Below are 15,275 nucleotides of genomic sequence, written 5' to 3'. Positions count from 1 at the left end.
TATGTTTACATATATACATGAATAAGCAGACAGGACATGTACAGGGGTTCTCAACAGGATAAACACGAAGCTGACACATTTTAGGCTGACACAAGTTAAAGTCTTGTAGAACTTTAAATGTGTTGGGTGAAGAAAATAATATCCTCGAACATAAACATTGTGTTTATGATGATGATGATGGAGAATAAAAAGTGCAAACAAATGTGGGTTTTGTTCAGGTGGACCAGGGGACACTACCGGACATTGTGATTACTGGACAACTGGGAAACAGAGCTTCATAGCTCATCGGGGTTTTGCAAGATAAATAAAGATTCTGTTTCTGCTTAAACACGTATAGCATTCAGCCATCTCTGCTGACGGTCTGAATTCAAATCCAAGTTTCATCCACTCAAGATTACAATGAACTCTCAAGTGCAGTAATTTCAACAATAAACTCAACACCAGTTTAGACTAGAAGGGTCTTTTCAGCCGTGCGTGGCCTGTTAAAACAACCTCAGTTGGGATGCCTGATGTTATAAATAACAACACTTCATGAACAGTGAGACCTATTAAACCTGTGGTATACCTAATTTGTACAAAATATAGTATGCACTGCCATGCTGGATTGTATTCATAAACGGCATTTTCATGCACATTTAGGCAATCCATCTGCATTTGTAGAAACTGCCAAGCACGTCCAAAATGTTGACTTTTGAGTCAAAATCAGGACAGGGTTTACCTGCTTAAAGAATTTAAGCAAATATATATATGTTCAAAAGCACCATATAATATTATTTGTCATTTATGTGTCGACATAGTTTTGTAGTGTCAGGGGAATATTATATGATGCTATGCTGGCTCCATTAATTTATATAGTACATGCCTTCGTAAATTAATATGATCTGAGTGGCACAATTATGACATAGAGCAATTCATAATAAAAATTCCGCCCCCCAAAAATAAAAAAATAAATCCATTGAGCCAAATACACGTGTTAGCAAAAAATTGAGTTTTGACAACATTGGGTAGAAATAAATGTCCAAATGACTTTACAATCTGCCAACTGTTTATATCACTCCCAAAAAAAAAAAGACGTGAAACATCAGAAAATAATTTCTGCCAAACATAAATCAGGCCACGTTTTTCTCAACTGAATAACTTCACCCCTTTACCTTTTTGCTTGCATCTTCCATGGGCTGCACTGGAATTCTGTCAGATTTGATGAACAGGGGCCCCTCTTCCACGCCCACGGGTTCAGTGATCGGGGCCAGAGGGCCAACCGCACGATTCGGGCTTACCCCACTCTCGTGCAAGCGCAGCAGAGCCAGCAGCCGCTCTGCACGCTGCTCCTCTACCCAGAGCTGCCCCAGGTAGACGGAGGTGGATAGAGACAAACAAAAATTTACACACATACCGCAGATGCCAGTAAACATGGTGGGTGCCAAGGGACGCTGTGTGGGTAGTTGTTTTGATTAAAAGTATTGAGTTAACGATGCCCATTTCACCTAGATGATCGTATTAGGTGTGTTTAAGGGAAACGCGAAAACGCGTAATAGGTGGAGCCGCGAGAAGGCTACCATCTCCCAGGAGACACTTTCATTGGAGACCCAAACATTGCACCTCCTGGCTTTGATATTCTGGTATAACCATCAACCGCATCATCTCCTTCATTATGAATATAAAATTAAAGACGTGCTACCGTGCGAGTGTGGCCATGCAACCCAAACTATGGACCATATCATAAACCACTGCAGTCCGCGCTCCTTCAAAGGAGGAATAGCAAAACGACACAAACTCTCGCCTGAAGCCCTCTCGAGGCAAGCAGACCCCAGCAATGGCATTGAGAGCCTGAACACCATATTGTCACACGCAAGAATAGAATATAATGAAAACACTACACATATGCAGTGCCTCGCAGACAATTACGATTAATTTGCACAATAGTTCCTCACTGAATCTCAAGACTCTTTTTCAGGAGGGTCCTGTTTTTAATCTGTGGCCAATTTATCATTGAGTATTTTGCACTTTGGAGGAAATGTAAGTAGCTAAAAACATACATACTAATTCACAGCCCTTTGGCATTCTACCCCTGCCCATGCTGTGTTGGTAATGGTGTTGTTTGATCATAATTCACTGTGCCAGTCAATGGCGGTACCACTGTTTAAAAGCCATATCAAAGTCCTACAGCTCGGGTGCCTGGCACACGAGCTGATGAATGTGTAATCAACCAACACCACTTGGACAGCAATGGATTGCAGGCGTGCACCATCGCAACGTTGATTAGACAAAGACTTTGTCTGTGTTGCAGCTTATAGGACATTGCAGCTAGCCAAAGGGCATGCCATTTTTATTTTTTTAAATGTTTCATTGTGTAAATGTGCAGTTGAGAGCATGCACTCCTTCATTAATATTACAAGTAAAACGAGCTTACTTTCTTCTGGATGAAAGTCTTGAGAAGCTGCCTCATTTCAGGGTTGGATTTGAAGTCGATGTTGTAACAGTCTCCCACCCAGAGACTAAGAATGTCCAGGCTCCGGATGCGAATGCTGGCGACCTCCCGAGGCTGATTGACTGCCCCGCTGGGAAAACATGAATTGGAGTTATGTCAAATGCATTTACATGGAATTAGTAGTTAATTGAATAGGCTGTATGAAATGGCTGAGGTAAAAGACCCACTGGCTTAAAGAGCCAATTGTTTTCGCAATTGTTTCGGTCTAATTACAGTTATCTCATCTATGCAACACTTCAGCCAAGTGTGCTCTGCATTATTAATCCTGTACAATCGTGGTCGAAAACATTTAAGTCGCAAGAAATAAACAAGTCGGTGGCACAAGATGGCATACAATCGTTTAAATAATAGTACTATGATATATTTAGTGTGCAAAATAGCCCCATCATGTACAGATTTTGTCAAAAATATCAAGAAATGTCCTTCCACCCATGCGTTAACCCGGTTAGATGGTGGTGCACATTTGTGCGTAGAGCTACCAAGATTTTATGGATGCCATACACTATACTCATAATTATCGTAACTGTGCCATTATTTATCTCGAAAAGACTTCCTGAGCTTCAAGACCTTACTAAAGAGTCCTGCACTGGGATGTTTGGCCTATTCCTTTTTTATGAACGGTTTTCACGTGCAAAGAAACAAGCATAGCTAAAACACAAGCATAGATGGGAATGACACTTAGAAGTGTGCACAGGTTGATCAATGACAATTGCTGTACTGCCATCTCTTGGCCACGTTACAGCGCAGTATCAGCAGCAACGTAAAATCTGCATTTCTTACCAACCCCGTCATTAAAGTCAAGGATTACAAGCTGTGCCTACACATTGGGCAAAATCCATTCTAAAACTTCTTACTGAACAACGAATTCTGCAGGTCTGAGTGACACCTCCGATTAGCACGGTTGGCTACGTACGGTGCGAAAGAAGTTAAACATGCGTACACACATATGTTAAAGGGACGGCCAATACAAACCCAGTTGAGGATACAAGTAACAACTGGCCGGTAGGGTAGTGCAAAAGATGGAATCTTATCGCAAGCCTGTCAGCCTGTCTGACGTGAGCTGAGAAATGTGCTAATCATGGAGAGTGACTGCTCGTGTATTTATGCCAATGTTCTCCACATGTTGCTCATTAACACGTGTTTGGGGCAGAAAGAAAAGCATTTCCTAAAAATGTATTCAACCATGGCTCTATAATATTTTACACAAAGACCTGGATCGCAGGAAATGAGACTGGAAAAAAAGTCTACAACTGAATCCTGAAGTGCTGAGAAGATTGAGTGGATATAACCACACAATTTTGATAACTTTGCATATCAAGGGTTGCATAATAGCAATAACCATGTGACAGCTAAATGTAATATAATTGTGCCTACGGGCAAGAGTATTGTACACATGTGCTGCAGATTTAAGCAAATCCTATTGGCTGTAATAACATGTCTAGTCACATCACGTACAAATGTGTTCCAATCACTTGGCTCTCTAATCAAAAACATGCTCTACAGAGCCACATGCATTGCAAAAGCCAAGTGAAGTGCAGGCTAATGTGTGTCACACATTCAATCCAGAAGCTGCTGTAAAGCAAACATTTACAATCATTTCAAGTGGACGTTTTTGTCAATTGCAGTTCTTTGGTAGGCATGTGGCCTTAACTTGCGTGCATGCTGGCAGCAGTGTTAGGGCGTGATGCTGTTACACACTTCAGCGATGACAGCTGGTGCTTATAGTTGATAGATGAGGTTATTTATCCTGTTATAATAATACCATTGAAAGCATCGAGCCAGAATATTCCATTCCATACAAATCCTGCCTTCAAAGTTTAACCATGGGATGTGAATGATGTGCACTTGTACAACTTTGCCTGAAGGGGGCAGTCAAACACTATTATGAAACAAAACTATGCTATACTCTTTGGTTCTTTCGGTAAAGTCACGTAGGTATAAAATAAAATAAATCACGACGTTTCGGGCGCAACACAAGCGTCCATCATCAGGTGGGAAAGCATGCTTTATTTTATTTTATACCTACGTGACTTTACCGAAAGAACCAAAGAATATGGATTCCTGCAGTCACGGTGTTTCGACATACACATCCTTTAAAAAATCATTTTTCTAAAGTATAACATTTATAATGGTAAGTAGTCACTTTCCAGTGCTCATATGTGGTTAATGTCTTTACAAAAGTAAATATATGTTTTTATTGTGGATCTACTCGGGTCCTCTGAAAAAGATAGACAAGGAACTATTCAACAAAATTAACAGAACATTATACAAATTATTTGTCGCAGAAGAAACTATCACACTCCTTGATTTTACTTACACATTCCTATAATAATAATTAGAAGAAAGGTAATACAATTTCCAAAATCATATCTTGAGCAGTGTCCAATGTACTGTACTGTATGTTTGTGAAACATGAGAAATATAAATTTACATTTAAATATGGTGAAGTTAATCTCAGCTGCACAACTATTGTGATACATTTTTGAATAGCGTAATGTTAAACTCCAGTGTATATAAAAAAACATGCGTATTAAACAGAAAATTGCACTGCAACCACTGCCATTGTGGGTGGAACAATTAACTTCCTCGGCGATTCTGTGAATTGTAAAAGACTCAGGATCGAAATTATTTTTGCTTTACTTTGCCGTAAATAATAGTGCCTCCGGTGGCTACAGGAGTAACGTGAACCCATTACTTTTAAAATGCATTAATCTCAACTCCAGTACTGTGATCAATGCTTTACACGCCTGATTTGATCCAGTTATCCTGAGCATGAGAATTGACATGAATACATGAAATTAATGCATCGTTCCATCCCTATCAGGCAGACAAAATATGCTTTTCGTGAATGAGAGCATTCTAAATGGATCTACATTGCAACAGACCTGCATGTGGCTTCCAGACGCTCCAACAGGAACTGTAGCAGGTGGCTGGGCACGCAGAAGTAGCGGAAAGTGTACAAGAAGTGATGGATGAATCCGTCCACTGCAGCGAAGCTGTCAACAGTGCAAAGTGTGGGTCAATTAATCAATGTTCATTTGCATTCCAACTGGCAGTCGTGTACTTTCTACATTGCTTGGAGAAAAACAATGAACCTCGCTTTGTCACTCGGTATGGAATGTGGCTCGAAAAAAAAAGTACAATATTTTTTCTTTGTGTGTACACGTGTGTGTACTTTGTTAGTGGGGAGTGGTGGCACAATGATTGCTGCTACAATCCTAAGAATGTGGAATCGATTCTTGACTTTGCAAATCATTGGGTGATTGCGTCTAAACATGCCATAGGTCTCCTCTTGGTGAACTTCGTCTGAAATGAGTGTGAATGTCAGCACTTGTGAAATAAACAAAAAGTCTTTGATCATGTCACTTGCCACCGGCCATATCATCTTGTTTACCGTTCTGAGGCACATGGATTCAAAAGCGAGGGTCCTCTGGCAGTGGGCAGTTCTATTGCTGGAATATGATCTACTGGGTTGTCAGAATGGATGTGTTGGAAGTCTGCTTTGTTTTTGTTGACCAATCCAACGTGTGGTATAGCACGGCGAAGGAAATCTGCCATAGTTCCATGATATCACAATATAAGACAAATTCCCCCATGTAGCCTTCACAGGCTGTTGGGGCAGGTTCTGCGAGTGAACACCTATTAAGGCCAGCATGGCACATGAGGGATGGTGTGGCCAGAAACACGCACAGCTAACCTTTGTCTTCCCAGTGCTGACTTTTACACACCGCACCAGGTACTCGTATAAGGCTGAGTCGGCCTAGAGGATGCGCAGGACTGGTTCAGATATTTGCCACCGATATTGGTCATGAGCGGGAATCAAATTTGTATCGTCAGGTTCGTAGCACAACATTCTAATCACTACGCTACCACATCCCATACCTACACACTGCAGGCGTCTGGAACACATGCTGTCAGATGCGCCTCTGCGGCCGTTTGGAACGTTCTTCCTTCCAATATTAGGAAGCCACTGGAGCTATCCACTTTTAGACCTAAATTGAAAATATTTTTTTTTGAACTGCATTTTGTGTGGAGTTTATTGTCCTTCCCCTGCACATCCGATTAGCTCGGTTGGCTATGTGCGGTGCGAAAGCAGTTCAACATACATGCATGTGTGTGTATGCATGTGTGCCTGGTGGGACAGTCATCGAGTAACCAAACCATCGAACTAGTGATGAGGGGAACTCCATTGACAGCTGTGAGCCAGTGGTGGAAATTCCACATAACCTTGGCAGGCCACAAACTCTCCAAAGACCACCAGCAGAAATTAATTTGATTGACTACAGACAGATGATGAACATGATGATATGATATTATTGATGCTGATGATCATGTTAATACAGTAAAGGACATGATTATTATGTTGTTGCTGTTGCAACTGCTGCCACGGATAATACAAAATGATAGAGCATGATGACGCTAAATTATTGCATGTGTCTGTGCATATGTGTTGCCTCTCTTTGTATGTGTGAATGTGCGGTTATGGACTTCACATGACATTCGGTAGAGGTGAGTACTGCTTGTGACGCTGCAGTGGCTCCATCTCTGGGAAAGTCAGGAAAGCAAGCGTATGCAGGACTGTCTTCTGTTGTCTCACGCCACCACGTGGTAGCAGAGTGGATGTGGAGGATAGTTGGCAGCTAACAGTAAACCAACCTCTTTGGTTCTTTCGGTAGTCACGTAGGTACCGAAAGAACCAAAGAGTATGGATCCCTGCAGTCACGAAAACTTCAAATCTAGAATAAACCAACCCCAGATATTAAAATGTCACGAATTGAGGCTCAGAATACAGGATGTTTGGCTTGTTTTTACTGCATCACATCCACTGATTCGTTTGTCCCACTAGCTTAATTGAACAGTATACAATGTACATAGAAATTACCTGAATTGTAAATTGTATATTTCCTCAAGGTTTACATGTGCATTGTGCCGGTGAGAATCAAAGTAAAATTCATGAAATGATGCAAGGCCACTACTAGAGGGAGCTCCAAAGAGGGTATTGGGCCTACTCATCCATGATAACGGTGCTTGGCCTGAAATTCTGGTCAAACTAAACAAATTATATTGATATTTTATGCACGTGTGTTTGAGAATTATTAGAACAATATTTAAATACGGTACGTGAGATGTTGACTATTTTGTAAAATGTTGTCATAAAGATTCTCTATGTATATACTAATTTAAGCATTTTTTAAACATATTTTTTATATTAAAATATCATGTACGATTTACGACATACATAGAATACTATTCAGTTATGTCAATAACAGACCTATTAATATGGCAGGGAGAGTATTCTGTAAGAATAACAATCACCTCATTAGTTTTGGTGAAATGCAACATGCACTCAACACTCTAGAGCCTTCAAATTATCAAAGAACATTTTTTTTCATTTCTATAATTTTGTTAGAACTGGTTCAATAATGTGTTTTTTATTGCAATATTCATCTTCAATGTTTTTCAAGATGATTTAGTTACATGCAATTGTTTCTAGCGTGCCATCATTCTCATCCTGTCCTATTTATTGCATCTCACTCATGTCAATTCGTCTCATTAGGGGGCCTCAATTCCACCAGTGTGACCCTCAGGCATTCCCTGAAGTCTACAAGCAATGAGACTTCCTCTTCGCAAGCCGTGCAATAAAGGCCGCTTCCTCCATCTAGTTACAATGACATGTTTTGCTTGAGGCGAAATATTAAATGCGTAATGCAATATTATAGTGCTGCAGTGAAAATATGTTTCAAATGCTGGCAGCAATATTCTTTGTTGTGGTTGAGCACAAAACTTACAAAGCTCTCGATGAGGCCCGATGGTTTTAAAATCTATAATACCATGTGTTGTGTACTTACTATATTCTTAGGTTTTTTCGGTAAAGTCACGTAGGTAAAACATCAAAATTAATGAAAATAAAATAAAAACAAAAATCACGACGTTTCGGAGGCAACACAAGTCTCCGTCATTTTATAAAAAAGATACAGTATTCTCAATATGCTTTTGTCAGGATATGGCTTTAAAATCAAACTCTTGTGTAGCATGGTGATATGAGCAATTGGCGATGTGATTGGCAGTGCAGAAAAATCCACTGTTGTGTTTGTGTTCTGTGCTCCTGTGTCTATGAACCCAGCTTCATCCAGGTGGTTCTGTATGGTAAAAAAATAACCCCCACGACTCACGAAGCAGGGGAATGCTCTTACCCAGCATTGGATTAAAATACGCATAACCATACTTTTTGGTTCTTTCGGTAAAGTCACGTAGGTAGAAAAATAATAGATCACGACGTTTCGATAGCAACACAAGCAATCGTTATCAGGTGGGACAACCACAGCAAGAAAAAGCTGCTGTGGTTGTCCCACCTGATGATGATTGCTTGTGTTGCGATAGAAACGTCGTGATCTATTATTTTTCTACCTACATGACTTTACCGAAAGAACCATAGATTATTGATTCCTGCAGTCACGAAAGCTTCAAATCAAGATACGCATAACCACTCCAGACAATTTAAATACCTGTAATTCTCCGCTTTTTACAGTATTACGAGTTAACTCTTTTTTCCCCACTGATATGAATATACTTTTTTTTTTGTAACGAGGCAACTCTACCGTCAGTAGTACCTGGAGTAGAGGTAGCACATGAGGGCGTGTGGCGTCCCGGCCTGCAACGTAGGACGAGAAGCCGCCTGGCCTGCATGGGCCGGCTGGAATACAAGCTCCGGGCTAGGGGGAGCCGGTTGCAGGCACAGCGGTGCAGGGGCTCGCCAGCCCAGGAAGGCCCTCAACAGAGAGATCTCCAGGCCCCATTCGTCGGCGAACAGCAACTGCAGAGGTTTGGCACGGGATGCGGTGATACGGCTCGTCATGTTAATGTGCGAGCCACCTGCTCGCCTTGGTGTGTCAACTACGACTCATTGTCGCGATGTACGTTCATCTATAACGACGCGACCTCTTCGTGTGATGCATGATAAATGCGGCGACTCCTATAATGTCGTTACATTCGTTACCTGTACGTGCTCTCGTTGTATTATATATTTTTCAAAAATGCACTCACTGCCTACGGGACACTGTATTCATTTAGAAATAAATGCTTGTGACCGTGCATCAACAGTTATTACAAAAGCTTAACACAGATGTCAATAACACTGAGCTAAAAGGAAATATATATTGTATATAATAGATGATGTTTAGGGTAATTTGATCTCTGGAAAGAATGGCTATTGCCAAACATGTTGCCTCATTCTAGATTTGAAGCTTTCGTGACTGCAAGGATTCATATTCTTAGGTTTTTTCTGTAAAGTCACGTAGGTAAAAAATGAAAATTAATAAAAGTAAAATAAAAATAAAAATATTTTTTATTACTAATTTTAATTTTAATTTTTTACCTACGTGACTTTACCGAAACAACCTAAGAATATGTTGCCCCATATATATTCCTTTCAGGGCAGTGCTTTTGATGAACAATTCGAATGTTTGTATTCGTTTAACAATTTAAGGCATTTCCCTTGAAACTAAAGCACAATTTATTAAGGCCAATTGGCCAATATTGTTTCGTTTTTACTCTTAACAGAACATAATATTAAATTGCATCTATGTAAGAATACACAAGTGTATGTATCGTTATCTGCAATCTATTTTTACCCAAAAAACAGAACTGTAGCTTAAGGATATATTTTTAAAGAAATAACATTTCGAGAGCAACTCGTTTTTTAAGTAAATAAAAAAATATTTTTGGGTAATTAATGAAGCACGGTATTAATGCAGATGTAGATCAAGGGTCAGTCATAATATCCAGAAGTCCTATTTTAAATGTAAATTGTACGTTAAAATTTAAATTGTTTTTCTTTTACACTTTACTTTTTGCACAGACTTCAAACTTTCTCTCTGCTAGGCTGCGATTGATTTATGGATCGTACCTCAATGTATCTTTTTGTGGTTTGCAGGAATTCAATCTTCTCTCTCATTTCTTTTACTTGCTCTTTTAACTTCGAAAGCACACCTTTCGTTTCTGCGCATAAATCAACAAGAGAGGGATGCTCAGAGTAGCTGTTTCAACAGTTTTAACATTTCACAACGTGGCTGGGTGGTTCATGCACCATTACCTATGTACTGAGTTAGCACAGCTTCAATCATGGGCTCGTATAATTTTTAAAAGCATGGTGGATGAGCAAAACGCCTAAAACACCAAGAGACCTGGAACAAACAGCACTATTTAAAATATAATAGACAAGAGTTATCATATTCTAAAGATTATGATGCACATTTCCTCTATTTATTTTAAAGCAAAAGTTGAGTGTGTGTATACACGTGTGACCATATTTATATAGCTTTAATGACACCAGGCACATGTTTGGAGTGCATCTGAATTTCTGGAACGTCAAATACTACAGAGAATATGGTCACGTGTTTCCTGTAATTGATCAAGGTTGTTAGAATGTCGTATAATATATGAAGGGAATTCCAAAGTTGAGCAGTGTGAGGAAGGAAGCAGAGAAAGAAGTGATTTTAGCTGGAGTAGGGTGGATAGTATGGATGAGATTAAAAAAAAAACAGTTTAACACGTAGGCTTTCGCGACCAATATTATTCATAATCAACGTTTTTGGGTTTAGATCGCGTTATTTATAAATGTGTCGTAACCCTCCACCACCCGACACGGCCAATCAGTAAAAAAAAGTGTCACGTTGACAAAAGACAAATAGTTCACTGCTTTAGCCCACCGGTGTGTTGAAGCGTGAAACCACAACAATTTACAATTTGAGTACGACGTTTCGCTGGTAATTGCATCCAGCATCATTGGGCAATTCGCCAGAATTGCCCGATGACGCCAGAATTGCCCGATGATGCTGGATGCAATTACCAGCGAAACGTCGTACTCAAATTGTAAATTGTTGTGGTTTCACGCTTCAACACACCGGTGGGCTAAAGCAGTGAACTATTTGTCTTTTGTCAACGTGACACTTTTTTTTACTGATTGGCCGTGTTGGGTGGTGGAGGGTTACGACACATTTATAAATAACGCGATCTAAACCCAAAAACGTTGATTATGAATAAAAAAAACAGTTTGGAAGACCAAGTGAAAGTTGAAAGAGTAAAATGTATAAGTTTGTGGGAACTGGAACCGTTGTCTGATGCTATATTTAATATTTAACAAGGTTCTCATGGTAAGAAAGTAGGAGTTATCTGGTTAGTCACAAAATAACTACAAATAAGAAGGTGAAAATCCTGTAAACTTGGTATTGTATTACTTAAATCCCTTAAATAGCCACCTTAAAAATGGATGACCAACATGCAGCAACCACTTTCCACCGAGGCAGGAAGGAAAGGCTGATTAATATTGTACAATGCCTCCTGAAGTGATTTAGTATGCTTTCAATAAATCCAAAATTGGTTTCATTTTTCCAGAACTATTAGATGGCTTGGAAGTGAAATTTAATGCAATGCTGACATGAGGGTGCCTGGTGATCAAATTAAAAAAAAATGGAAATGTTTTATTGTTTTTGTTCATAAGTGATTTTTCAAATACAGCCAGTTCAAAGGTACATACCCATTCACTGACTACTGATTTCTGCAACTTGGATAATTCATAGCAAGCTCATATCTCCCCACATATCACCCAAAAGGGCAGAATAACTTATATACATTTTCTTAAACTCACTTAAATATTACCCAGTGCACCATTCACCCTTTTCCATTTTGCTTTCAGACTGAATTAAATTTTTATATAAATAGCACGTACGTATTTCATCAAACAGGCCATTTGATACACATTCCGGAAAAGCTGTTATGGCCCTTGCCATTATTGATCAGTGCATGATTACTTTTGTCATCGTACTGAACATTAAAATGAAAACAATAGGGAAGGCATATGGGGATAGATTTTGGTATCATTTAAAAGCATTGGGATATTAGATATGATGTAGGGTGTCATCAAAATCTGCTCCTTGCAAACTTGTTGACACTGAAGATAGCCTGATTGCCACATGTCTATCGTATCGTGTTAATCATCATCAATTCTCAATGACCATCATTGGTACCACGTGCAACATATCCTGAATGTTAGCACCCAAGTTCTGAAAACGTTAAGGAAAAATACACAATTTACTATTTCAACAAAAATATAAACATGCAAAATATGCAAAGGAAGTAATAAAAAAACTGGTCAGATATAATGAACACCATGAAATACGTACTTGATAATGTTGGTCTTGGTATACAATGTATGACAGCAATATGACCTTGCCAAGCATACAATGTGCTATACAAAGACATACTAAATGTATAAACACAACAATACATGCAAATGCATGATATGTTAAATACCGGTACGTAAAACATGTGCGTGCCTGGTTTCGTGCTAAAACCTGAGCCTGGAATTGATTTTGAGTTTGAGCAGAGATGCTAATTTTCTAGTTTTTCTATAAGCCCACAATGCTGTCTTTATGCTTGCCGCACACCAGAATACTAAACTCGCTCTGTTTCTCAAAACACTTTGACCCAGTATGACCCTGTCTTCATGCCACTGAAAGGGTTAACAGTTATCAAGGGGCTTTTGTGAGGGAGAGAGCAGCCACCCACCTTTGCTGGCTTGACCTTGTTGGCTCAGCTTGTGAATCAGAGCTCTCGACTTTCTTAGATTCTTCCCTTCCAGCATAATCTGCTGATCCACCTCCTAGATACACATCACAAAACAAATATTGTTAAAGCCGAGGAACGTAAAAGCCAAAGGTGCAGCCCTGCAATTACCTGTTCATGGCACTTTTTGGCAGAAGGGCCTCTACAAGAGGGTATTTTGTGTTATGCTGGCCAGACATTGTTTGAAGAGGTGGGAGTGCCCACAATTTACCCCACAACACGTGACCTGCCGATCGACTGCCATGTAGCCATGTATACTGCCGGGTTAACAGAGGGAGGGGGCATTAAGAGATTTGCCCTTTGTTTAAACTGGCTTTCCGGGAGATCACATTGAAGTGATAACCCCTGGAATGCCAAGGCCAGTGTGCTAACCCTTACATCGAGGCAACATCCAATTGTGAGCTCTGTACTGTAATAATGTATATGTTTCCCTGGGAAAGCCTTACTAAGTCGAGACTTATTTTAGAGTATTTAGAATTTGGGAGAAATATGTAGTATGCAGAGCAAACCCACAATCTCTACTACACAAGTAGACTTCTGGAACCTTTTTTATGCCCTGCCACATTGCCTAGCAGAAGAGTTTTGCGTGTAGGTTCCATACAGTATATGCATGATATACAAAATCCTGCATTCAAAGTCATTGCAATTTAGGCATATACTACCACATGGCAGTATGTTATATATTTTGTGGCTTTTATGAAATAAAATAGTGTGCATGTGCTGCTTCAATATATTTGCTTCAATATATATATGCCTAAAAGCAATTGTTTTGCCAATTAAAATGTTTTCAAACCATGCATTTTAACTTATTCTGGTCAAACAATATTGAAGGTAAGGCATTGGGAATGCAGTACATGCATTTTTTTCATCATTTGCACTATTTATAGTTTGACTTACATAACTGTGAGGACAAACATCACACAAACATATACAGCACTACAGCACTGTGACACTTTTCCATTAAAGTGAACTTCACCTACAAAATACGACTGATGTAATTCACTTTTTTCCCTGAGCAAAAGTTTATTGACATAAACATATAACAAATTGAAAAAAATCAGAAAGCATGCCACCATTCGTATACCCCTTATATTTGCAAAATGAAGTCATCCAGTATTTGATGTGAAAGAATAAAATATTTTCTCAGGAATAGCTTTAACGTGTCTGCAAGCCTGTGTCCATGCACTTGCATTTAGCTAAGTTACACAATAAACTTTCAACGATTCACGTAAACAGGTCATCTCCACACGACTATTTACAAAGGGGCCACGTTTCCACGCTGACCAACGTCCACCACACGTGACAATGCTCATGGAATAACTGTGCTGTATCCATTTACATTGCTGGGTGGACAGAAGATTTAAGAAACGTGCCCACTGCGATAAAACGTATAACACGAAAATATCTACAAAGTCCCATAACACGCATTGCATGCCTGGTTTCACACGCGACTCCCGCGCACCAGCCTCAGAGACATCGTACCTGCAGCTTGGATTCGAGGTTAATGTCGCTGCTACGTCGTGCCCTCTGCTGATGGACGCAATCTTTGACGTCGTTGCTGAAGAATCCCGCTCCGTACCTGAGGCTCTCCCAGGCCAGGAGAGGTTTCTTGAGCTGCTGAGACCCCTCGGGACATCCCCGCATCTGCGCGAGACCACCCAGTGTGCCCTCCCCACCTGCTGCCATGGCCGCACGGCTCTGAGTTGGGCCCTCACTTGCAACCGATCCAGCCATGGAAGGGGCACTTTTTATTCTTCGGCTAATGGCTCTTCTCGGTGGAACCCTTGATCTCTCGCTTCTTACCGATTGGCTCAGTGTATTGCCACCTGCACGATCTTGTTGCTCTGTAGGTGCATGCAGCAATGCATACATCGCATTAAAAAAAAAAATTGTGAACAGTTATATGTAATAATTAGAAGAATCAATGTCATCATCCCATTGTGTACATCTCAATGTCCCCTGAGGCAAGGGATTCTCAGTGGCAGCACCCCATGTGTGGCACAAGGTGAACGCAGCACCAACCCACATGGGAGCATTAGTCTGCCAGTAGGGGGAGATGTTGCTATTTGATTTTCCCAAATAAGGCATTTAAATAACGACAGCATGACAATCTCAAAATAACTACTCTGTTTTCAATTGTTTTACCTTTTACACAAACGTTGAA

At 40.0% G+C, this 15,275-nt stretch overlaps 1 protein-coding gene across 1 annotated transcript in view; it reads right to left on the bottom strand.

The window, feature by feature from the left end:
* The window catches only part of KNDC1 (kinase non-catalytic C-lobe domain containing 1), a 119,035-nt gene that overhangs the window by 8,814 nt on the left and 94,946 nt on the right, over positions 1–15,275 (bottom strand). The window contains exons 19-25 of the mRNA XM_078593227.1: positions 14,594–14,955; positions 13,055–13,148; positions 10,395–10,486; positions 9,100–9,302; positions 5,374–5,484; positions 2,411–2,558; positions 1,152–1,340 (exon numbers count right to left, since the gene is read on the bottom strand). Of these exons, the coding sequence (XP_078449353.1) occupies positions 1,152–1,340; positions 2,411–2,558; positions 5,374–5,484; positions 9,100–9,302; positions 10,395–10,486; positions 13,055–13,148; positions 14,594–14,955 (1,199 nt within the window). The remainder of the gene's footprint in view (positions 1–1,151; positions 1,341–2,410; positions 2,559–5,373; positions 5,485–9,099; positions 9,303–10,394; positions 10,487–13,054; positions 13,149–14,593; positions 14,956–15,275) is intronic.

The sequence above is a fragment of the Lampetra planeri genome, chromosome 4, assembly GCF_965212315.1.
Source record: "Lampetra planeri chromosome 4, kcLamPlan1.2.h2, whole genome shotgun sequence".
In the NCBI taxonomy this organism is placed as follows: domain Eukaryota; kingdom Metazoa; phylum Chordata; class Hyperoartia; order Petromyzontiformes; family Petromyzontidae; genus Lampetra; species Lampetra planeri.
Note: the sequence above shows the minus strand (reverse complement) of the source record. Positions and strands in the feature narration are given on the sequence as shown.